Here is a 25,001-nt window from a genome sequence, read left to right on the forward strand (position 1 = left end):
CTGCCGCAGCTGTGATTGCACAGACTTGGCTTCAGCTGCGGCTTCAGCTGTGCACGCGGGCGGTCCCAGGGGCTCCTGTGGGCACACTCGCATGCTTGACAGCAGGGCTGAGCTGTGATTTCCTGTGCTGAACTTAAATGTTACATGTAAATATTTTAAAAGGTACAAAGGGCTGCAAGAAGTAATGTAGTTGCATTAAAAAAAAATAAAAATAAAAAAAGTTTATAGGCAAAATGCTCTTGTTCTTATTTAGCAAAACCCCTGCTGAAAGCCTTGTCCAGATCTGCAAGTCTTCCAAGGAGAAAGTGTCTTTGGCTGGCACTTCATCCATGAGCTCAGTAACACCTGGCTCTGGGGGATGTGCAGGACTTTTTGCACCACCTTTGGGTCCAAGCCCCTCCAATTTCCCTTCCCCAGCCTCTTGGCCTGTGGGGGCAAGCCCCTGCCCGCTGCTTCCCCCCAGGCTCCTCTGCCTTTCTCAGCAGCCTGGTGCCACGCTCCGAGCAATCCCTGCTGGGCAGGAGCTGATGGCTCTGCTTTCCAAAGCGATGCAGCACTGAAGACGGCGAGCAGTTCAAAAGCAATCATTTCTTCCATTCCACGCGTTATCTGAGCATCTGTCCGTCCTCCTCAGCTGATGGCTGGGGCCACGCTTTGCACACACACACACACACACACAAGCAGCACTGGAAGCCCGATGTCCCCGTTACAGCACCGAGCAGCGCCTGCCCCCAATCCCCCCCCACCCCCCAATTTTACCACCGTGCCCTAGCTGTGTAACACGCACCCTGCAGCCCAGCCAGGATGCAAACCCACCAAGCAGTGACCCCTCAGCACCGCGCACAGCCGGGGGCACGCGACCCCCGTGCTGCCCTCGGGGGGAGGCAGAGCTGCCGGGGGGGGGCACCCAGGGGTGCCGGAGGGCCCTTCCAGCAGCACACCCCCGGCTGCCCCAGCAGGGAACGGGGGCTCCGTGCCCGGGGCAGCGGCTGCAGCACCCCCGTACCCCGCAGCTCCCCCCCCCCCCAGAGCTCCCGGCGGCGCCGGGGCCGGGCGGGGCGGGGGCGGCCGGGGCTGGAGCGGCGCCGGGTTTCCGCCGGGCGGGAGGCGGAGCGGGAGGCGGCGGGGCCGCGGCCCGGGCGGAGCGCACGGCACAGCCGAGCCCAACCGAGCCGAGCCGAGCCGAGCCGGGGCTGTCAGCAGCAAGGGGAACCCAGCGGGGCCGGGCCGGGCCGGGCACCGCGGTGGGAGCTCAGCGCAGCCCCGAGGGGAGGCCGCTATGCCCGGGGGGTGCTGAGCCGGGCGGAGCGGGACCGGGACCGGGACGAAGCGGGACAGCGAGGAGAGAAGCGGAGCAAAAAAAGCAAAGCAAAGCAAAAAGCTCGGCCGGGCCCGGGCTGGGCCGGGCCGGGCCGGGCCGGGGGAGCGGCGGTGCGGGGCCATGCCATGCCCGTAGGGAGAGATGCCTTTTGGAAATGGAGACACTGGATCACAGCGCAAACATGGCGTCCCCGCGGCGCTGCTGCCCCTCTCGGGCTGGTGCCTGCTCTGCTCCCTGCTGTGCGGGGGGCTGGCGGCCGGCAGGACCCCCCCCACTCCCCCACCACCACCACCACCATCATCCCCGGCCCCCTCCTGCCAGCCCTGCGCCGCCGACTGTACCTGCACCGACGGCCGGCCCGGCGCCGCCTGCATCGCCAACTGCTCGGCACGGGGGCTGCAGCGCCCCCCCGGAGCCCCCCCGGCCGCCACGGCCCTGTGAGTACCGCGGGGGGACGGCACCGGGACACCCGGGGAGCTTGGGCTCGGCTGCGGTGCTGCTGGGCTCCGGGAGACGGAGCTTGGTGGCCGGCACGGTGCTGGGGGACGGGGGGGGGACGGGTGCTGGGAGCCCCCGCACGCACTGGGGGTGTGCGGGCAGGGGCTGGTCCCGTCTAATGTGGCCGCCCCCCGAGTGCTGGTGGCCTTTTGGGGGGAGTGAGACCCTCCTGGAGACCCCCCCTGGGTGGTGGGGAGCTGGACTGTCCGTGGGGATATCCAGGGGAGCCGGGGGTGTTTGTGGTGCTGGGGGCTGCGAGGTGAAAGGGAATGGTAAGGGGGGAGCTGTGGCATGAAATGAGCAGCTGGATGTGGCTTAAAGGCTGTTCTGCTCTCAGCAAGTTAAAAGGACTCGGTTCAGAAGTTCAAATCAAAATCCTGTGATAAAAGTGCGAGAATGGGGTGACCGCTGTGCTTGTGTCCTGGTACTGACTGTAGTTTTGGGAACATCTACCCCAAAGGTGTGTGTCTTGGAGGGGTGTTGGAGCACTCCGTATGCGCAGTCCCTTCAAGTCACTGTGTGATGTGAAAAACAGCAAGGGTAAAAGTTGTGGGGTTTGTTTCTTTTCTTTTTTTTCTGTATTTTTTTTTTTTCAATCTAAATTTGCTCTATATATGGAGTAACTTTCCTCTTATTGAGGACGCAAAAGCTTTGAGTGATTCATGTAGGAAAGATGACGTAGGGTCCGGCATGATAGAAGAATCTCCCTTGAACTAATTTCTGCTGGTATTTCAATAAGTTTAAGGTCTGCTTTTCTCTTCTAAGTTTCCACTTTGTAGTGTCAATATAGATTGACAAATGTTGCAGAAGTCATAAATACCACAGAAGACATTAAATCGGCAAAATGCATCTTGAGTAACTTCAGGAAAACACACAACCTGCATGTCCAGCAGATGAGGTGTTTTCCAAGTGTTTACTTACGTGATGTATTTGGACTTTTCCAAAGAAAACCATTGTTCCGTGCAGAAAGTCCCTAACTGGGAGAGGCTGACTTTTATCTAGGGCTTTCTGAGGTTGCGTTATCTGTTGTCAGTTAGACTTCTGGATCTGCTGCTCCAGAGGGTGAACGTGCCGTCGCAGCAGAGGTGGAACGTGCCAGGGCTTTGCTGGTCACTTGACGAGGAGCCTTCTGAAGACTGCCTGTGATAGCTCGCTCCTTTGGCTGCTTAAGGATTTGGGGTTATTACAGTGTGTTTCTAGGCTTATTAATTTTGGTAGTAAGTGTTTGAGACTGCTTATGTTACTGTCGTTCAAAGGTGTTGAGTTATAAAAGCTCCCAGAGCATTTAGGATTGGATCCTGTCATGCAATGACAAGTTGAAGGTAGACATAAAGTTTGGGCAGGTCAACAAAAAGTGTCCAGAGTGTGGGAAGCGGGAAGCTGCTAAAGCAAATCGACTGAAACTGCAGGGTGGCATTACTGATGTTTTCTTCCATTTTTGATGGGGAGATAACTGTTTACAGTGCTGTTGAGAACAGTGTGTTAAGGTTACGGGAAGAGCTTTGCTCCGCTGAGGAAGGGCCATCAGCCTGTAGTGGACGGATGGTGAAGTCCCTTGTCAGCCAGCTGATCGTCTGGTGCGTGTAGTCACAGCTCAGCTGAAAAAACGTGCTGCTAATCTTCTAGTGACTGGTGAAGATGTGCTGAAGTGGTCTGCAATGGCATGCCGGGGTCCTCTGTGGAGCAGTTTACTTCCCTGGTTGATCTCCTGGCAATGAGAAAGAAGGCAGGTGTGCTTAGGGTGCTGTTACAGCCATGAAAGATTTGCAGATGAATTTTGGTTGGGGTGAGAGGGACGCTGGCTCATGACAGAGTGAGGTTATGCAACCGCTTCTATCTACGTATTTCATATTTCTTTTATTGAACACCATTAAATTAGGTAAATAATGCTTTTAATAATTTGCTGCCTGTCCTCTCATTAGAGGAGAAAAGTTATATCTCAACAAAATATTGCTGCTTTATTACCCTGAAATGAAAAGAGCCTTTAAGAAGGCAGAGTTCAGAAAATTACCGTCACCAAAGCTCCCTGATTCTGCGGCAGGCGTGTGCCAGCGGTTGCACTAAGCAAACGTGACAGCGTGCCACACTGTGCAAGTAAGGCCTAGGAAATGAATTCCTCTTGTATCCGGCATCGCGGACCTAGCAACTCTGAAAAACAAAATGCCAACTTCGGCAGCGCTGTTACTATGAGTACAGAAGAAATGCCCCGTGGAGGAATCACTAGGGAAATAAGCCCTGCTGCTCGCAGCCGTAATGGGAGCAGTGTCCAGGCAGACCGAGCGGCGATGTCGGCCCCAGCCCGCTGCTGCAGCCGGGCTTTCCAAGTGCAGGCTGGAGGCAGGAGCTGAGCCTGTTTTTTTCCAAAGTGTCTGCAGTGTGCAATGTAAAAACTGTGCTCCAAGAGCACAGTTTCAACTGAGCTTCAAGTGGCAGCGTTTGCACTTCTGAGATTCCTCATCTGAGAAATGTTCTGCTCTGATCTCTTTTCAGATGCGTTGCTTTCAGGGCTACCGGGTTTTGCTCACGTTCACTTTCAGACCTGGCTGTTTCATGAGACGGTGTCGCCTCTTTCGTTTCTCAGCTGGAAATAAACCTCACAAAGATTTTCTGACTTTCCCCTGCAAATATTGACTGTTTCTGGCATCTCTTTAGTATCACGGTAGTTTTGAAGTGGAGATTCGAATCTCAATTTGTAAGACTGAAAGTCCCTTATTTTTCCTCCCTCATTACTGTGGAGCACTATTTGTGGATGGGTAAGAAAGAGAAGGTGAAAATATCAGAGCAGCTCTGCTATCGCCACACGCCTGCATAAGGTTTGCAGGCTGGGGGCTTGTAACTTTCATCCAAAACCCAATGTGGGGGGTTTTTTGTTTGTTTATTTATTTTTGTAGATTTGGCAAGGAGTCCTGGGGTTAGGCTGCCCAGCTGGTGACTTCACCTAAGCAAACCTTCTAAAAATAAACAGATTTTGTGATTCAAGAACCTACAGTCTGTAATAAGTCTTTAAATTGCAAGAGTTGGCAATGGTCAGTAGATTCTGGTATTGTTATATGACTCGGTAAAAGCTTTTTCAAAGCTCAAGGTGTCTTCAAAAGCTATTGGAAAAAAAAATCCAATTAAAACTAAAATCCAGTTCAAGTAAAACCACAAGCTGCAGAGTGTCTGTACAATGCCGTCCAGTCTACAAAGGCAAAATAGATTAACTTCTGTTTCTAGAAAAAACGTAAATAACTTGGAATGTCATTCTCATAAGAAGCCGTATCCCTAGTGAAAAGAAGGCTGTGTTTCTCTTCTGTAAGGAATTTTGGAGGGGAAAAAGGCCCAAATGAGGTGCTAGATAAATATTTTGCAAACAAGATTCATTCAGCCCGTGGAAGGAACCAATCACGTAAGCAAGTTGTAAATGCAATTAAAGCACCAAACAAGGAGGCAATTCTGTATTATTCCATCAGAGCCTAATGGTTTCTGGTGTTAGTGAAGTGTCACCGTGATGCCATCACAGCAATGGCATGAGCATGAGGTTCGGGTTATTTATTATGCTGCTTCCTTCAGTTTCAGGGAAGTTTGAGTGCTGATCCCATGACTGAGAAGTTTACCTGGAAACCTTGGCCGTTTTTTGCTGGTGGTTAAAAATGTAGTAGAAGAAAAGGCATCCACCGGAGGGGTGGTGGTTGCAGGTGTTCCTGCTCCTTGGCAAATGCAATAAAATAGACACCTCAATGCTGCTCGTGGCTCAATTCTTTGCCCTGGGATCTCAGTAGCTGGAGGGCCCTACCCTGGAGAATGCAGGGGAGCTTTTGGAGCAGTAATTCCTTCCCCTGTACACCATGGAGGCATTACAGGGGTGTGATAACTTCTGGTATTAGTAGAAAGGATCATGGCAGTGCTCGCCTTGTGTTTCGCGGTTTCTTTGACATCTGGTTTATTTTATTTTATTTTTTTTCCTGATACTGTTTTTACATTGATTTTTCTCCTCTTAATTCCTGCGATATTAAAGTTTACTGGTGGTGTCTCAATCTATCTGTGTCTTTTTCCCCATTGGAGTGGAAGTGCAGGCCCAGTCCTGCCTTTCTCCTCCTGCTGGCAAGTCCCCTCCAGGTCTCTCTCAGGTTTCACCCAGCTGCTTCGTTACACTGTCCTGTACAGGGGGGTTAAGCAGAAAATCCTTTGATCGGAAGGTGGGCTGGAACAGACTCATCTGGTTTGTTGATGCTTCGCTCCCTGCTTGCCATTTAATGGAATCCCTTGTTTTCTCTCGTCATGCCGCAGTTTCCACGCTGTGGTTTCCGTGCTAGGTCTCTGCGTCATCCTTTTCTCATTTCTTCGAGCTTTGTTGTCTTTTGATTGATCATTGCAGTTCAGCTTGATTTCGTGTCTTGCATGTATTCACCCCACATGTCCCCAGATGTTTCTCCCAGCTGGGAGCTGTACGGAGGTTCTCACTCTTATGAGGGGGACACGGCACTTGTGAAATAGTCCCCCTATAGCCAACAGCAGGGTTTGGGCAGTCGCTGCCGGGCTCAAAAAGAACATTCCTGTCCCTTCCACGGTGTGAAGTTGGCAGCTCTGCTGGTGGGCAGCACCCGAGGCACTGTTGCTGTTCAGAAAAGTTTTTTTTTAATTTTTTTTGCCCACCCTTCTCACAGGGGTCTTGCTGAGATCAAGCTGAAGGCCTGGCGAGCGACATCTGAGCTGCAGAGCTGCCGGCCGTGCTCCCCTCGCAGCTTCTGCCACCTACACGCCCTGCCGCGTGTCGCTGCCTGGCCAACAGGAGACCTCAGACCTCCCCGGTCCTTAGTCCTTAACCCACGTTTGCACTGAACAATTAGCTTGTTTTTCTTATTGCGCACACATCAAAGGGCTGTTGTTTGCTTAGACGTTGAATCTGTGTTGGTGTCTCTGTTTGCCAAAACTAAAAACGTCAAATTGAAACATAACATGGGTTTTTGCTTTGCAAAGAGCACAGCGAGCAAAAATATATGATTGCCACCATTCCCCTTAAAGGATAACTATGGTCAGGAAGAGGTTCAGCAACATCCAAGTTGACCATCCATAGCATTTGTGGTAAATTATAGGAACTGTGACCAGTAAACAGATTTTGTCCTCACTTTTCCAACTGCTCCTCTTCTCCCAAAAGATTGCATCAATTTAATGATGTGCTACCACTGAATTTAAACAGATATAATCAGAACAAGCTAAGCACAGTGTTCTGGAGTCAGCTGTTCCCTGCCTGTCTGACAGTAAAAATAGTTCCGCTCAGGTTAGGAACAAGCACATCTCTTTGGCTTCCCGGCATCAAGCCTAGTAAAAACTTTAATAAACTGAGATCAGAGAGGAAGCTTCAGATGTGGTATAAGTTGTTGTCCTTGATGCAGTGTCATTTTTAATTTAATTGGAAACCTGCGGTGAGATAGTGTGACAGACTGGTTTGCTAGCAGTGCTCGATGGAGGAGAAACAGTGTTCAGTTCGTAGCAGGGCATCTCCCACCCAGGGCATTTTTCAGTCGGGGTGCACGAGTGTTAACTCTGGGTCCTGCTCTGCCTCCAGCCCTGGAGCTGTGGTGCTGGAGGTGCTGGCTCTGCTCTTTGCTGCAGCACGATCAGGAGGTTGTGCCGACCCGACCGACAGCAGATGGCCCGCAGCAGCTCTGGTTGTTGATATGCCTACGGGGCAATCTGTAGTGACACGAATTGTGGCTTCAAGCCAGGATTCAGCCAGTCCTTTCCTATTCATTTGGAAGTGCGCCTGGGCAGCATCCCATGCCCTTATTTCTTCTAGCTAGCCGGGTAACCTGCATTCTGCCCTCCTATGCAGACAACTACTTGTATCAAAACCACATTTGCCTCGGTGTAATACTACTTTGCATGCCTGTGATGAAGTTGTGAGATCTAATCGCTGGTTTGAAACTGATTTCCAGGGTGGAGTTTGTAGCCTCGGGTGGAACATGTGCCCGCTTCCCAAGCAGAGCCGCTGATGGTGCTCGCAGATCCCCGCGGTCGCCTCCTCACTGCTCGTTGCAACATCTGCTGGCAGTACCTCGGCCCTGGCTCCTGCAGCATCCACGCTGCTCTGGGCTCCTCCAGCAGGGAGAAAGATTTCTGCAGAGCCCAGAAGCAAAAGAGCATTTTTTCTCTGCAGCTTTGAGACGGGCGGTGGAGCCTCTGCTTCCTTTCCCTTGTGTGGGGACTTGGATGGGATTCCGTAAACATCTTTCCCTGCCTGGTCAAGGGGCACTGGTTGTGCTGGGAACGGGTTAAATAGGTTCTGCTGCAGCAAATGCTCCATGTCGGAGAGGTGGGAGTGGCTCTCTAAAAAGAGGATCTAGGGTGTGGGTTGAGTCCTCCTGAGGGAGGGACCCGGGGAACAGCTAAGCCTGGGAAAGCAGAGCCGAGAGCCTGGCCGAGCTGTTGCGTTGGCCAAAGCTGTTAGTTTCTCTCTCAAAGCCACGCCTCGGGAAGGGGGTGGAGTGAGTCCGGCCCAAAGCGTGCGGGTTTTGGTTTAGGTCAGGTTGGTAGGAGCCTCTGTGCCTGGTCCCACCAGGACCTTGTGCTCGTGCTGCGCCGCGGGCAGGTCCGGGGCTGGGAGCTGTCAGGCAGCAGGGGCGTGCGAGGAATGCAGGGCTAAGCCAGAGGGATCCCGGTGTCGTGCCACAGCCATGTGAGCACACGGGTCCCTCTAAGAGCCGAAAAAAACATTGTTCTTTTTAATGTATTTATTTTCGTAGGGCAAACTCACGTTGTTTGAAAGAGTACTCCAGAAGTGGCTATTTTTCTACATGTGTTCATCGGCTTGCCTCACAGCTGGGCTGGTTATGTTTTAAGGGCTGAATACAGTTTAGCCTTTCCAAGCGTGGCCTGGATAAAACAGATGTTTCGATTCCCGTCTCCGCTGCTGACGCTCCCATGTGCCACGTTTCTGACGGGAGGACCCCCGTGCTGGCACACGGGCCCAGCACCGTGTGTGGTGGGGGCCCAGCACCCCGTGCCGTGCATGGGGCCCAGTGCCAGCACCCCCTGTCCTGCTGGTAGCAGGGACTGGAGCACTGTCAGAAAGGGAATGAATGTTGGTGGGTTTTGCCTCATGGGTGGCTTCTGTGCTGTTGCTTCACGGCTTTCACGTGCAGAGGCTGTGGAGCTGTTTGAGAGCAGGGAGAACCATCTGAGCCGGGCTCTTTAGCCAGTGCCAGGTTGTTCATGGGGTGATAAAAAGATAATTGTGGGCCCCATCCTGTGATGCGTGCTCCCAGCACAGAGCATATGTGCTGCATTTCCTCTCCCAGGGCTTAGAGCTATGGGAACAGTCAGAAACCGCAACGAGATGCAGAGTAGAGAGTCTCCAAGACAAGTGTTACAGCCACATCCGCTGCGCATAGCTGTGCTCTTCGCTCCCTCAGACACCTCTGCGTAAGCTGGCTTTCTTCATCGGAAAGAGAAGGACAGGGATTTGGGGACAATGTTTTGACATCCACAGGCAGATCCTTGCACAGGAGCATTGGGAAGGCATCGTGAAAGGCTCCTCGCTCTGCCTGCGGCAGCGCAGTGAGCGTAGTGTGCAGCCCACGGCATGGAGCTGGCCCTCGGCAGAGCTGTATTTCACCTCAGATGAAAAGAGTTGGAAAGTCTTCTGGAAAGAGTGAGTTTCAGATGGGGATATGGAAAGAGCAATCAACTGGCACCTTTATTAATTTGTATCGCTGGACCACTTCTCGGATCTCATAGGACAGGCACTGTGCAGACAGAGTGAAGGGACGGGTCTTGACCAAGGGCTGTGGATTGTGCAGGCAGGGTGATTCCCCGGGAGTAGAGCTTCCACTGGAAAAATATCTTGGCTCCTGACCAGCCCTCTGCGAAGCAGTTTTAGAGGACAGCTCATTATTGCTACCTTGGTGATTTTCTAGAAGAGAACTGTTACATAAGCAACAAGTTTGTGAATCCATTAGTCGGGATCCCGTCTCAGCTGTTTCACCACAGTATTAAAAAAAAAAAAAAAAAGTGGGGGAGTAGGGGGAGGTTCCTGTGTCCTTCTAGACACAGGAGGTGACTGCAAGTAGAGAGCCACTGAAATGAGCAGTGACATTGGCCAGAAATTCATAAGTAATGAATTAAATCTGTGCAGATCAAAGGTTTCTATCAGAGTGTGGGAACGTTATTTTACTCCAACAGAGGGAAAACATGAAGTCATTGGCTTCATGTCCTGAACTTTGTCTAGATTTGCAACCCTTGATTGCATAGATCAGTACAAAATTTGTATCAGAAGTCTTTAAGAAAAGCGAGTGAAGACAAAACAAAGGTAGTAAGACAAAAGCTAGAAGGGGCTGACAGACTTTGTTAGTCTTTCAGTTGCATTAAGAAAACTTGTGGTAGCTAATATAAGTGGTGGATTGGGTTCACACCAGCAGTAAGAAAAGGCTTTCCTTAAGAAAAAGGAGAAAAAAAATGCTGCCACTTTGTGCAATAAAGCTGTTGTAGGGCACAGAACATACTAGGACAGGACCATGGAAACAAAGCTTGGGTGGTACTTGAGGCTCTGCTAGACCGACAGAATACAATTCCCAAGTTTTAATTTAGAAAGAAGACACACCCCATTTTTTACAGGGAATGCCAACAGCATCATTAGTTCTTGATTTTTTACTTCATACAAGGCAAAACAACTCCAGTAGCATGACAGTCAGAGCCTGAACTCTGAGGCCCTTGGCCCTCGCAGCTGCCCCAGCTTTCAGTCATTGCATCCAGCAGTAAGTAATTTCTTGAAAAGCTTTCTGCCTCTCCAGTGCTTGCAAGAGGGTAAATGGTAAGGGTGGTAATGTCACTGTCCTTGGACAGTTTAGTTTCTGATCACACTCGCAGATTGCATCTGATACAACCAACCATTTAAGTTGCATTGTTTTTTTTTTTTGTGCTGAGTGCTGTGACCCATATTATGCAGCCAGCCAGGTTGGAGGATTGCCCTCCAGCATGATTTAGAATTTGCAGCATTTAAAAGGTTAATTACAGCTAGTCATCAGATCTGTAAAACAAGCCAGCAAGGCCTGCTGCTACATTCTGGCTTCCTTTGGATTAACTTTGACAACTCCAAGTCTGTAGCATGATCCCATAACTTTGGAGAGAATCGGAGAGGAAACTACATTTGAAAAATAATCTCCAACACCCCCGCAGGACACAAAACTCTCTAGCTATTTAGGAAAGACACTTCACAAGTCATTGGAGTGCACTGGACCTTTTGAGGGCCTGCAGCCCTACCCCAAATCCTCCCCTCTTGCCGGTGGTTGGTGTGATCAAAAACATGGAGGCCTTTTTGTCCCTGTGCCCACTGACGACTCCTGTCCTCCCCTAAGGAGAGGGGAAATGAAAGTGGAGTCAGTGTTTTGTGCATTGGCTTGCCAGGCAATTCCTGAAATTGCAAAGTTCTGCAGCAGCCCTGGAGGCTGTGTACAGCACGCTTAAGGCTTTGTTTCTCCTTCTGTCCTTCTTCCCTCCACAATCAGGGAATCGAAGTGCATACCTTAGTTTGGGAAGAGAGCCGAGCTACTGGGGGCAGTGTTGTCTAACAGCTGGAACACGGGGGAAAGCAGGACTTCTTGCTTTTGTTTTCAGTTCTGACCCTGCTTGCGTGGGCTGGGCTGTCATTGACTCGGCTGCACTCAGTCTCCCCTGTCTGAGCAATGGGGCTGATGCGTCCTTGCCTCATGGGAGTATTGTAGTGGTTATTTATGGGAATTAAGTGCTTGTGGAAGGCTTAAATGTGTGGCTGCTGGATAGATGCCCTGGATTTCGAATTCCTACTGCTTGGTGCTCTGCCATCCTTGTGAGAAGGCAGTGAAACAATGTCCTGTACCAACTCTCGGGATGCTGATTCTGCAATCCGAACAAGGTACAGGGCAGGACAGCAAAACACAGGCTTTTGCTCATTTTGGTGGTTTATTTGTGACCTTGCTCCTGCCCTCGTGCCTCAGTGCCACCCTGTTGTCATCTCCCAAACGAAGCACACAGCCTTGCGCTCCGCTGGTGCGTACGGTGCAGCAGGTGTTGGAGCCAGCTGGATCTCGCTGTGCTGCTGTAGCCATCATTTTCCTTTTGAACACATCTGCAAAGAGAAGAGTCTGGTTTGCCGTCCAGTTTTATTTTAGCTTCAAGGCAGTGCCATCGGTTTCCCAAACAGACATCCCAGCCCCAAATACGAAGTCTGTGCTGGCTCTAGGGTGCCAGCTCCCGAGAAGATCATGGCTGCGGGCTCCTCGTGGGAAGGACATGGGGACGGGGCTGATTTCCTCACCAGGAGCAGCCCGAGGAGAGGAACCATGCAGCCCCAGGCTGAAGTTGCAGAGGTGACTGTACAAGGCCAGAGCCATGCTGCTGGGACAGGACAACCTGTGCCCACGTCAGGCTTTTGGCCACGTTTGTGATCCTCACTGCATTCTGTGGTGCTGCTCCTGAGCACCCCACCTCGGCCGGGCACCATTTACCTCGGCCGGGCGCCATTTTGTCGCGCCAGCAGCCATCTTACGCAGCCGTGAGGCAGCTCCAGCTCTGTCGTACTATCCCCCATGCCCCTTAGGGGACACGGCAAGAAGGTCTCTGTGGTGTTAATGGCCCAGCCCTGTTCCTTGGCCCTGAGCAGCCCTCCTGGGTGCCTTCATGCAGCAGGTCTGGGGCAAGCAGCCTCTCTCAGCCACTGCGGGGTGTCCACCTCCTTTCCTGCCTTGCACCACCGTGGTCTCTGTTCCATGAGCAGTTGGCACCTGCTGGGCACGCAGGACCCCAGACTGTGCACACCTCGCCGTGAGGCCAGGCTCGGCTGCAGGGTAGGGGTGCTGTGAGCCCTGTGTTTGGGGCTGGGCGTCTCACGGGGCCGAGTCGGCTGCCAGCCTCGGGCTGCGGAGCTGGGCCTGCCGCCACCGTGCGGGTCCGGGATGCGGCAGTCAGTAGCTCTTGGCTGTGGCGCGTACTGTGGGATCCCTGCTGTTGGTTGTTTGTTTAATGATGGCTGATTACAGGGAGAGGAGACTGCCCCTTCCCACCTCCTTAGGGGTGCGCTTCGGTATTCCTACTGGGAGTGCGAGGACGCCTTGATCCTCTGCCTAATCAAACTGACTGCAGGGCACTAACAGCCGTGTTTCGGCCGCGCTGCTGCCACTGCAGCCTGGAGTGTGGCCGTCCAGAGGGAGGGGGGTTGTCTTTTACAATGTGAAACACATTTCAGCAGCAGCATTTTTTTTTTTTCATTGAATCTAGAGGAATAAAAGCCCCCAGCAGGAGCCTTGAGCTTACTGTTCAGATGAGACACAGGCCTGTGGCAGGGATAGGTCCCAGATCTCCTTCTGGCAGCAGCTCAACTACTACACTTGTTTCTTTTAAGTTCTCGGGGTCCTAATTCTTCCTGTCTCACGGGCAGTCTGGCGGCAGCGCAGGCGGTGCTGACAGCCCGTTGAGGAGCACGCGAGCTTGCCGTGAGTGGCAGAGCATCAGCACAGAGCCGTGTGTGTGGTGTGGCTGTGAGAACAGTCCCGTCAGATTGATGTCACTGAATTAATCTACAGAACTGAAGAGCGTGGGTGACTTGTGTTTTGTGAGTCTGTTTCTGCACAGGCCACAGATGGGTGAGAGCCTTGGCCTTGGCAGCATCAGGTCCTGGCTTCTGCCGAGCAATGTGTCAGTCCTGCCCATCCTTCCAGGGGCACCATGCTGTGCTGAGCAAGGGCTGCTCTTGAACCCTGCTTGGCTGCCAGTGTGTGCAGCCCATGAAATAAATATTCCAACTCTCATACCGCGAGGACAGGTTTTTGGGTCTTGGGACACTGGGAGTCCACATATTTCAGCTCTCAATATACAGCTTTAGCTATGACCTGAGCGCGCCGTGGAGGTCCTGGTGTTGAGCAGCCTCAGCAGACATCTATTCTGGTGCACGGGCTGAGGCTGCACAGGGACTCAGCACCACTAATTGATGAAACCCAGCCCTAGCAATGGGTGTACAATAGCCATTTACTCGCATGTCGCACTTTATGCCAGGGACTTTGATGACAGACTGTGGAAGTAAGTGGCTTTCAGCAGATGCCTGTAAAATTTTACAGCCCGTCTTATAGTGGGAACTTCAGGATGTTTTGTGTTGGGCCCAAAGACTTTCTGTCCTGACAGCAGAACAGGGCCTTCAGGACTCTGACCTACTGCCAGTCTTTGGATGATGAGGAAGAAGCTGGTGGAGTAAGTTCCTGACATATCAACAGTGCTGGCATCTATTTGTATGTAAAGCTCAGTTTAAAGTGCAGAGACTCAGTTGTATCTCCGTGGCATGGTACCTTGCATGGTATGTGTGGGCTTGCAGAAAAGACCCAAAGCTCTGGAAATTGTTATTTGTGTGTGTACTGCTGTGAGCCCTGGTCAGGACTGGGACCTCATAGTACTGGGTACCATACACAGACATGCAGAATAACAGACTTCATCCTCAGGATCTTGTGATAGAAATAGACGAGGCAAAATAAAAAGGAAATCTTCCTGTTTTACAGCTGGTTAAGGATGTAAAAGCTTTGTGCACACAGGGAGTGAGGGACTTGCTTGCGGTCCTACTGGCAGTGTGTGTCAGAGCCAGGCCCTGAGCCTTCCTGAGCTTCTGAGGTGCAGCTGAGTGCAATAAACGTGGGCTTGCAAGTGCACATGGGGCCGATCTGACACAAAGATGTCACAGTGGGAGTGCAGGATCATATCTAGGTGCCGCTGCTCTGGAGCATCTTCAGACTGGGAGAGCTGTAATCAGTCTTGTCCTAGCCCCAAATGCAGCACAGCATGGCTTGGATGTGGTTCAGTTTGGAGTGAGGAGGGCAACACCTAGTTACCGTGTTCTTTGGGTGCCTTGCAAAGAGCTGTCCTTGCTCCAAACCCTGTTCCTGGTGTGCGTGGAGGCCCTGCCTCTCCAGGCCTGTGTGGGGACTGCTCCTCTGTGCTGCCCTCCAGGAAGCAGGATTCGTTCGGAGAAGTTTGGAGTGACAGACGGGAGGAACAACATTTCACCATGAGTTTGTGCCGGGGCTCTGGATTAATCATTACTGCCCTTAATGTCTTTTAGCTCAAAGCCAGCACCATCTGTATCACCTGACCGCTCTACAGGCAAAACCAACGGGATATCAGATTTTGGCATGGCCTCGCTACCCGGAAGCGGGGTTTCTGCAAGGCATGAGGGAATGGAGAGCAATGGTTAATCGGCAGGATGGAGTTAATCATTCACTGAATTCCTCAGCTACAAACCCTTTCCTCAGTAATTTTTTGGTGCGTTGCTGGAAAGGAAATTGGGGTATGCGAAGCAAAACCATACTTAACAAGTCACAGTAGCCCTGGTGTGTGTAGGGTTTCTTGCTTTTTGCTGAGGGTGGAGCTGTCCTGTGGGAGGAGATGCTTGAATGAGCTGATAGAGCTGAGCGGTGCTGGGAAACTTGATATATCTGCACCTTTCTCTTTGGATGCACGTGCCAGAAATTGGGATTGAAGAAGGAAACGTCTGGCCTTTCACCTACCTGAGATCCAAGGCAAAGATCTGCATTTTTCTTGCAGCAGTCAATGGCATCACCAACACCTCAAACAGAAGTGGGAAAACTGATCTTAATAAACTAGCTAGGATGCAGTTATTCAGAAGAGTCTGGCTTTGCCAGCCAAAACATGAGTCAGCCACCTCTCATAAATCTCGAGATTAAAAATAAACCAAAAAAGGCCAAATGTTGCCTTGAGCCTCAAGTCCGGTATCGGAGACATCTGTATCTCTTAGAAAGGAAATGTATTTAAAAAATCAGCAAAATAAAAGGCAAGGAAAAAAAGTAGAGATTATCATTTAATGCCACGATTTCAGGAGGCAGGTTTAAGGAAACCATCCCTTCTCTAATGGCAAAGCTCAGTGCATCTTCCAAGTCCCCTTTTTGTGTTGAAGTGGGTTGGGAAAGGATCATTTAGAGCCATGTATCATGGGACCCTATATGAGAGTTGGTTAAGATATCAAGTAAGGCTGATACAGTCTTTGAGGTTGCTAAAGAGGCAGCCAAAATCTTGAGGGTCATTTTTAGAGGATTAGTCCTGGGATCGGACGGATTATACGATATTTCTGCTGTTTAGCAGTAAATATTTAATCTGTAGGTAACCCAAGGCTGAACTGATTACTGTGCCAGACAGAGCTAGCCTTTGATCCAGGAATCTGGGTCTGTCTTCCTTCTTCCCAGCCCTGATTCACCTCCCCTTGCCTTCTTCAGGAATGCTGAGTGGACCCACAGTGTGTGACCGTAATCAGGGGACCTGATGATTCAGGCTGTGTTTTGTCTGTAATACCAAATTCAAATACTGTGAAGTGTTAAATGGAAGGGCAGGCTGCTCCAACTCACTGATTTCAGAGGTCTCTGCTGTTCTTCCTATTCTGCCAGCTTCACTGTGTCCACACGTGAAATAGAGATATCTTATCAATAGTTTTTCATGCCTTCTCAGGACTCCTGTGAAAAAATACTTGAAGCTTGATTCTGATCTGGCTCCTAGCAAGAAAATCATGGTGTTGTTGAGCTGAATACTGTAAACTCACACCAACAAGTACATAGGTAGGAGAACAGATTCGGACTTCTCCTGTGCCAGTAGAGCTTGTGAGACCCTGGATGCCAAATCCAGTGGCTTGTGCCAGCCCCTGGGGTGTGTGCACATAATAGACGTGGACTGATGGCTTGTGTAGCTGATTGCTTCCAATTTGAAACTGCAAGCAGTAATTGCTCACTGTAAGTTACCAGGACTCCCCATGTGGAATCTTGTTAGACAGTTAATGGGAGAGCAGAGGGAGCATTTTGAAGCACACATGGTGATACATTGAACTAAGGAAGATTTGTCTAAGAGTACAGATGTATGTTTGTCCAAAAGCTTGCCTGTGGCTGCTGGGGTGACAGCTCTCTGGCCGTGGAGGTTGGAGTGCTTGAGCGTCCTGCTCAGATTCCAGGTAGGATGAGCGTGCCAGCTGCTTCCAGGGTCCTCTGGGAGCTGCAGTTGTGCAGGGAGGGGCTCCTGGAACCAGCTGTGTGGTTGAATTTCTTGGGAAGTCTCTCCCACTTCTTTCCATGCCATTAGTGATGTTCCCGACCCGCTTTGCCTCCTCTATGATGAAGACACAGTCTGGCAAGGAAGGGAAGAGGTCGCGGAGGGAGAGTTCTGAAATCACCCAAATCCATAATTCAGAGACATCCAGTTGCGAAAGATCCTTCCTGGTAAGGGGAAGCGTTGGTTCCACGGGGTTCTTGATAATACACAGCCTGCCTCCTGCTTTCGGGGCTTGCCTGTCCTGCTGCCAGACTCTGGCTAGCTAAGTGGGTGCCATTGACCAGAGTCTGACAGTAGCTTTTCTGAGGGAAAAAAAAAAAAAAAAGAGGTTTCTCAACCTCCTGGAAGCATGGAGCAAAGCATCACTTTCAGGACCATTGGTGCAAACGCAGAAGAGCCCAGCTAAGTCAGCAGAGGCACTGCAGTTGCTTGCTGAGGGATGGAGCCAGCCTTCTGGGTAGCCACCTTGCTCCTTTAACTTCTGTGGCAGTGCCCTGTGGTTCTTCTTTTTTTTTCTTTTTTCTTTTCATCCCCTTTGCTCACAGGATCAGGGAATGTAGCCACATGTCCCTACACCTTTTCAATAACAGTAGCTGGTGAACTCTCATTGTGCTCTGCCCGCATCCAGAGCAGCGTTTGTCACTCACCTGGCACTGTGCTGCTCTGTTCTCTTCTCCTGTCTGCTGTGACAGGCAGATGGAGCCAAAATAAGCCAAATAAGAACAAAAAATAACCCGGTTGGTGTTAGTCATGCTGCAGAATGTGTTAGCAGTTCAACAATGGCCTTAAACACCTAGTGGGATCCAATTTAAACCCATAAAAGTGAGGAAGTCCGGACTTGGAGCCTGTTCTACCTGTGTGAGCAGCCGTGCTGCAGTAGCTGTGGCACAAGCAGGCTAGGGAGGTGCTGGGATTTTTTTTGACTCTGTTAAACAATTGTCATTTGTTTCCAAGGATTTGATTTTATTGCTCCTCCTATTTCACACAGCAGGAAATAAAAGAAAAAAAAAAAACAAGGCACCTCAGATACAAATTCGTAACTTCACAAAAATGTCACAATATTTGACAATTCTGAATGTAATAATAATATATGAAATCAGTGCTAAATGCTGGGCAGAAGAACACCCATAAACCTGGAGCCTGCCTGCTGTGGGATTTGTCATCTTTGGGTGCCCTCATTGACCCTGTTTTAATTTTAAGGTGGTTCCTCTTTGGCCCTGCCATTGATAGAGGGTTCATTGGAGAACCCCTTGAGGTCGGCTGGAATGGAACGAGTTTAAAATACTGCAGGATGGTGGCTGGGATGGAGAGGAATGGCCTTGCCACTCTGCAGGTCGTCAGGCTGAGCAGTGTATTGGCTTAATCATAAGGAATGGTTTGGGTCACGCTAGTAAAGGTCAGCAAATCGTGTTCCCCCATCCCTTTTCCTCGGGAAGAGTTCAGGCATCTGAGACCAGGAGCTGTCTCTGTGATACATGGGAACAGTGTCACAGACACAACCCCCTTTTTGCACTTACAACAAAGCCCTAAGCACGTGCAAGTAACGCTTATCTCGTTTCCAGCGCGCTGCCTTCCTCTTCATCTGCTGTAAACCTTGGCACGAGCCCTCTGGCTTACACGGCTTCCAAACCCCGTGGGAGCTGGGGAGCCGGCCTGTGGAGAACCCAAAATGCTTCGGGGTCACTCTGGCTCTCCCCAAGTCTCTCCTTACTGGGGATGTGAGAGGAGCCCCAGCCCTGGTGCGGGGTGGGGACGGAGCTGGGCGAGCACCCTGCGGCCCCCCGGCGCGGTGTGCGTGTGTGCGCGGACGGGGAGGGCTGTGCGGGAGGAAGCGTTTGCCAGACATGGCAGGCAGCTCGCTGAGGTTTCTTGGCAGGAGGGTGTGGAAAATGTTGGAAAGGAAAAACGGAGCGAAGCAGTCTGCAGCTCGGTCTGCCTCCAGATCAGACGTGTGCGGGGCTGCGAGGCGCTGCCTCACACGCTTCTCGGTCCTTCTGCCTACATGAACCCCCCCCTTCAGCCGCTGCGATGCTCACGGTCCCTACGTGCTTCTAATTGTGTTTTATTTTGAGGGAAACAGTAGCTCTTTGACAGGCTTCCAAAGGATAAGAAAGGCTATTTATCTGGAAAACCCTCGGGGTCTTTGTCTTCCTGAGCCCACCACAGATTAAAGCGCAGCTTCCAGCAAGTCTCAGCTGCTGTTTGCAGGGAAAGAGGGGTGCACTCGGTGAGGAGGCATGGCTGGGCAGCGATCCCAGCGTGGCTTGGACACGTAAGGGGCTGTTCTTGTCTTTCAGTACGTGACCCAGGACCTTTACTGCCTGCAGGTGCCTGGGCTGTGGTTTCCCATTCTGCTGGAGCTGCTCTGCTCTCCGGGCAGACACAAGGCACCTGGCAGTCTGTCTGTCTGTCCATCTATCCATCGGGGCACGCAACCTGGACGGGGGGGTGGCACAGAGGTGCTGCCCTGCTGGCTGCTGCTGCAGGGGGGGGCTCTGGTATTTGTCATGGTCCCAGAGAGCTGTGCTTGGTCCTGGGAGCAGAAAGCAGCACTCCCCAGCAGGTGTGCAGGCAGCAGGCGATGGATCAGGGGCATGTCAGCAGGACGACAGAGGTTTCAGGGCTTGCTCTGTGGCATCCCTTTCCCAAGGCACTGGTGGTTCTTCTTTCCGTCTGAGGCTCTGCTTCAGTGCTGGATTGAAGAAAGAAATAGCAGCGGCCGTGTTTCAGCGGTGCATGACATAATCCCTGTGCACACAGTGGGTTTCAGGGAGTTAAGTTGGTAATGTCCTTTTGGATCTGAGAGGCAGAGAGGTGCTATGGAAACGTAACTTGTTATTATTATATGGGAATGAAATTTGTTATTTCACTCTTCTGCCTCGGTTTGTGATTACACCATGGAGCAATTTTTAGCCTTGGCAAGGAGGTGATTTAGCATAAGACCAAAGATGCAGCTTAACTCAGTGTCTACCATAAATCCTGAGAAATGATGATGCCGTCTGAGGCTCCGTGCGCCTTGAGAACTGGGCGAATGTTCTTTCTGCCAGCAGGGCTGATGTAAGGTCTGATTTATGAATGTAATACTTCTTGACATTGCTGCGGTGTCCAAAGATTACCAAGGATGTTTACCGAAACCCTCTGGAGTCTCCGTATGGAGCCTAAGAAGGGATCAGACTGAATTTACATGTCCTGCTGTGCCAAGCCTGCTCTTGGTAACCGTCCAGTCTCCGCAGCGCGTAGGGCAGGGGCAGCCGCTGGTGCTAGCAGGACGTGCTGCCACCCTCTTTGCCCAGCACGCAGCTCAGGAACGCGGGCTCACACCTCCGTTGTGCAGGGCCCCTGTCCTTAGCACTTCGGGGGCTTGGCATTGCTTGGATTCGTGCTCTTCTCTCCATTTTAAACAAAGCACATTTACTGGCAGTTTGTATTTACCACTAACACTCTCTTACACAATCACCCTCATGTTTTTTTAATTTATTTATTTTTTTTAATCCTCAGCTTATAAGAGCAGGGTAGAGTCATTTTTAATGTAATCAGTAAGTTGAGACGTAGTCCAAGGCAGTTGTCTGAACCTGAAGCGAAGCACCAGGCTCCCCAGAGGCTCCTCGGGCAGCGCTGTGCCAGAGAGGGGAGTCGCTTTGGTTTCGTTGGACTCAAGAAAAAATGAAACAGCAACAGCAAAATCAGTTTGTTTACAGTAAAAAAAAATAAAATAAAAAAAAAAAAGGGGGTGGGGGGAAGGGATGTGCCTTTTTTTTTCGTTGCCTGTCTCTGCTCCAGTGACATCTGCCCAACACCTGCTGGCTCTCTCATAGCCACCAGCGTGTGATGTGCACTGGCTGTGGGTGTTAGCAGCAAAAGCCTGTAGTCAAGGTGAATTGTCAGAGGACCAGCTTCTGGGAACTCTGGATGGAACCCAAACTGAGGAAGACTGAAGTTGAATAATGAAGGAAGGATTCTGAAAGCAAGGACTTTGAGAGCTGCTTTGGTGGGGAGCAGGGGGGGCACCCCGAACCCTGCTCTGTCCTAGCGAGTGCTTGGTGGGGAACAGACGATCCTTAAAGAGATTTACAGGTGGTTGTGCCTGTAGGCACTGACCTGGGAAAGAAATGTCTCTTGGCTGTGCACATGAAAAGCAAAAAAGAAAAATACATAGAATGGGCTCCCACCGGTGAGCTTCACCCCTGGGCACAGAGCCAGCACAAACATGGGCCATGAAACCACTTCAGCCTTCTCCTGAGGTCTGGAGGGGGACAGCAGTGCTTCACGGGCCTTGTTCTGGTCTTGTACGTGGGGGGATGATAACCCTGGCTAGCTGAGCTGCAGCAGGCTCTGCCTGGGACCTCTCAGCAGGGCTCGGGCATGCAGCTGATACAGAAATCCAGCTGTGGGCTCTGGGATGTCCCCTGCCTCCTCTTGCTGGTGTGATGAAGAAATCGGGGCGAAAAGCATCGTAAAAACTGCAGGGAAGGGATGCTTGCCAGAAGGAAAGAGTAATTAAAGAAAAAGGGTGGCTGTAGTCGAAGAAAAAATGCTGATTGTGAATCATCAACTGTCCGTGACTTTCCCGCTGTAAGAGGTTGAATGGCCCGGTCTGTGTATTTGTGCTGGCAGTGAGTGATCTCTGCAATAACAGCCGTACCCTGTTTAGCTTTGCTACTATTCGGAGGAACTGTGCCAGGACTTATTGGAATCCCCCAGGCAGGCATTTAGAAGTCTTTAAAGATCAGGGGGGCTGGTGGGGAGCATAAACCCCTACTCGGTCTCCGGAGAAATTGGCTTTGTTTAATACAAAAAAAAAAAAAATCCGCAGTAGGATGCTGAAGTGTGGTGAGACGTTTAATATGACAGCTTTTAATGCGATCAGGAAAGGAATACCTCCCGGTAGTATTTGCAGGTATTAAATCATTAGGAAGATTAGCGGAGTTGCAAGGCCATTTTTTTCCCTAGACAGTTTATTCCACATAATGATGATTTAAAAAAAAGGTTATAGGCGTCAGTCTTGTGGGAGAAAGGAACAGGCACGGCAGTGATCCTCCCTCTAAGAGACCGCAAGCGTGAGCTGCAGTCTGAAGCGAATGGGATTATCCTCGCTGTGATTCCATCACAAGATCAGACCAACCGAGTCTCCGTTGTGTGATTAATCCGAGGGACGGCCGTCCATCCCTTTTCCAGAGCTGGTCAGCAAAGCAGACTGCAGAGACGGGCACCTGCTGTGTGCTCGGCTGGCTGGAAGCCTCCTTGCAGCGCGCCCCGTGCTGGTACAAGCAGTGCCGGGGGGCCGGTGGCCCTGCAGCATCCATCCCTGCCATCGAGGGGTGCTCCAGCAGGGAGAGGCTCCCTGCTGCGGGCTGGTTTTGTGGGCTGTGGTTGGGATGCAGACCGGGACCTCAGAGCCCGTTCCTGCTGTCTGTTGTAGCTCTGATTTCCTCCTGTTTCTGCTTGGGCCGCGATGGAACGGATGCTCCAGAGATGGTGTTCTTCACCTGAGAGCACTTCGGACTGGGTACACGAGTGGATAACGTACGTGCCAGGACAGGGGATGGATGTGGTGAAGGATCGGGGCCTTCTGTGCCTTTCCCCAAGGGAGCATGGAAGCTCTCCTCAGGCAGAGCACACCTCGTGCTCTCAGCTGCTGGTGGCTCTGGGGCGCAGCCCTGGGAGCGCAGCACGAGCCCTTCTGGGCAGCAGGTAGCAGGGAGAGGTTGCAGTAAAAGTCTTGCAGTAAAGCAGCACAGAAGCTTTGTGAAAGCCAGCGGAGGTGAGCCCAAAGGGCTTTTGGCTGAGCCAGAGGTCGGAGGTAAATTGCTTTCATTGCTCCAGGCAGGTGGACCCCAGTCCGTGTCGTGGGGGAGAGTTGAGCTGAGGGGAGCGGTGCGAGAGCAAGTTATCTTGAGGTCAGCTGCATCTTTCCAGGATAAGCTGATGACTGGACTGGAGCGTTCTTCCAGAGCTCTTTCCAGGGATCTGTTCTTTGGTCTCCACCCCATACCCCCAGATATGCCGCGCGGTGGATTTATCAGCCGTTAATGTTTGGCAGAAGCGTGGACAGCAATTCTTCACAGGCAGATCGTGTTAAAAGTTTTGGCTCTCTCCTGTCTAGAGTTTAAATTTTCCAAGGAATGGGTAGAGAGTTAGATGTGCAACTCCTGTTTAACCCGTGAGATCCAAATGTTTCCTTTCTGCAGCGTCAGGCCCAGATTGTTCAGCTGTGGCACTGCCAACGTGTCCGTGTGCCATCTGCGCCCTGCGCACGCTGAGGGATTGTTGGCCTCTCCTAGTGCACAGCGCAAGAAAACGAGTGCATCCCTGGGGCACGTCTGTTGATGTCAAGGTTGAATTCAGCCCGTCACTTCTTGACAAGTCTTGTCCTAAAATTCCCTGTAATTGTAGTGTTTTGATGGCTTGAGCAGGGAGAAGTCCATCTCCTCTGATGAGGGAGGTGTGATGAAAACCCCGAGTCTGGCTGGTACTGATGCAGAGTGCAGAAAGCAGGATGGGTCCACAGGAGGCCACGGAGCAGGATCGTGCTCTTGGTGGTCCAGCAAAGAGCCAGCGATGTGTATCAGGGCAGCTGGGTCTGGCACACCATCCGACCTGATGAGGACCTGCACTGAGCCTGGCTGCTCACTGAAGAAGCACAAAGTACGGCCAGCGACCAGCACAAACCTCAGGTTGCTTCTGGGTGATGGGACCGACCTTGAGGAGCTCCTTGAGCCTCTGTGCCTAAACCAAGAACCAAGGATGAGGGGAGCAGCAGGGGCTCCTCAGCCCTCACTCACCAGCCCCAGCAGCGGAGGCAGTGCTAGGGACAGGCCGTGTCCCCTCTTGCTGGAGCAGCACACGAACTGCCAGCCCTTCCAAACAAATCCCTTATCGTGTCCCACACCCGTCTGCAGGATCTGCTAGAGGGGGCAGCTGTGTCTCGGGGCCCCGCTGAGGCCCAAGCAAGCTGCTCAGTTCCCTTTGTGCCTGCTTTGGGGCCTCTGAACATCGGTGTTTTCTGCAGTCCAAATATTCCGGCTACGTCACAGAAGACTTTCTAATGCTAAAAGGAAGCAACGCGACCACACGCATTATCAACGCCAGAAACATGCAAATCCATTCGGCCCTGGAACCAGTGGATCTGTGTTGGGTTCTAGCTGGTTTTTGTTTTCAGAAGGAAGATGTTTGAGGACCTATAGCGAACGTACTCCAGAAACATTCAGAACGGGGCTCTCCAATCCAAACAACCACGTTTGAAAAAATACAGGGAGAGCTCGTATCGGTAACAGCACCGGAACACGCGGATTAAGGAATGGCCTGTCCTTGGGCGTTCTGTAAACCATTTCCCTCCTCTCCTTCTTTCCGTCTGTCTTTCTGTCTGTCTCCGCAGTTGCAGAGCAGAATGGCTTTGGGTCTTTATCGTGCCCCGTGATTTATGGCACATAACGGCGAGCAAAGCTGCTGTTTAATGAATTCCTTGGACGGTTGTGTTCCACTAGGGATTCGTGGGCCAGACTTTGAATTGCTGTGCCCTTGTGCATGAGATGTTTACAGTGAAGCAGGAGGTGGGAAGCCCTTTCTCCCTGGCATGGAAATGCCGTTACCTCAAGCTTCAGCAGGAGCCGTGACACAGGGAGACCCCAAGGTGCAGCCTGCCGGCCACCAGGCACGCTGCTGCTGCTCCGGGTGCCCGCCTCCTTTTCCTTAGGGTGCTTAATTAGTCAGTTTTGCTTTTTCTGCCCTTTAAATAGGTAAAACCTCTAGAGTTCATTCTAAGCCTCTGTTATTTGCCCAGCAGACCAGAATGTTAACTGCGCGTTTGGACAGTTTCTCCAGATGTGTTTTATTTAACAAATAGACACAGCAACTCCTGCAGAACTCCTGCCTGGACCTTTTGGTGGAGCACATATTTAGACATTTAAAACAGCAGTCTCGGATTCGTTTGTTTCTGTAGTTGATAAAATGGATTTGAATAAGAAAATCCCTCTGGGGGCAAAATATCTATCTGTTTGTCTGTCTCAGTGTCTATGTATGTATGCATCTGTCTGTCTAAGACCCAGAATATTTTAACTACCAAGAATCCAGGGAGTGTGGAAGTGAACCGGGACAGGGAAGGAGATGTGCTTTAGCAGCTGCCATAGATGATGTTGCC

At 51.4% G+C, this 25,001-nt stretch overlaps 1 protein-coding gene across 2 annotated transcripts in view; it reads left to right on the top strand.

Annotated features, from left to right (window-relative positions):
* Positions 1–1,024: 1,024 nt before the first annotated feature.
* Positions 1,025–25,001, top strand: part of PKD1 (polycystin 1, transient receptor potential channel interacting) — an 87,299-nt gene continuing 63,322 nt past the window's right edge. Inside the window, exon 1 of one of the 2 annotated variants that reach the window (XM_084537355.1) lies at positions 1,025–1,758. In XM_084537355.1, coding sequence (XP_084393481.1) covers positions 1,463–1,758 — 296 coding nt within the window. In that variant the 5' untranslated portion in view covers positions 1,025–1,462. The remainder of the gene's footprint in view (positions 1,759–25,001) is intronic. The other variant, XM_084537356.1, reaches the window with a different exon arrangement.

Source organism: Aythya ferina, assembly GCF_964211825.1.
Source record: "Aythya ferina genome assembly, chromosome: 15".
In the NCBI taxonomy this organism is placed as follows: Eukaryota; Metazoa; Chordata; class Aves; order Anseriformes; family Anatidae; genus Aythya; species Aythya ferina.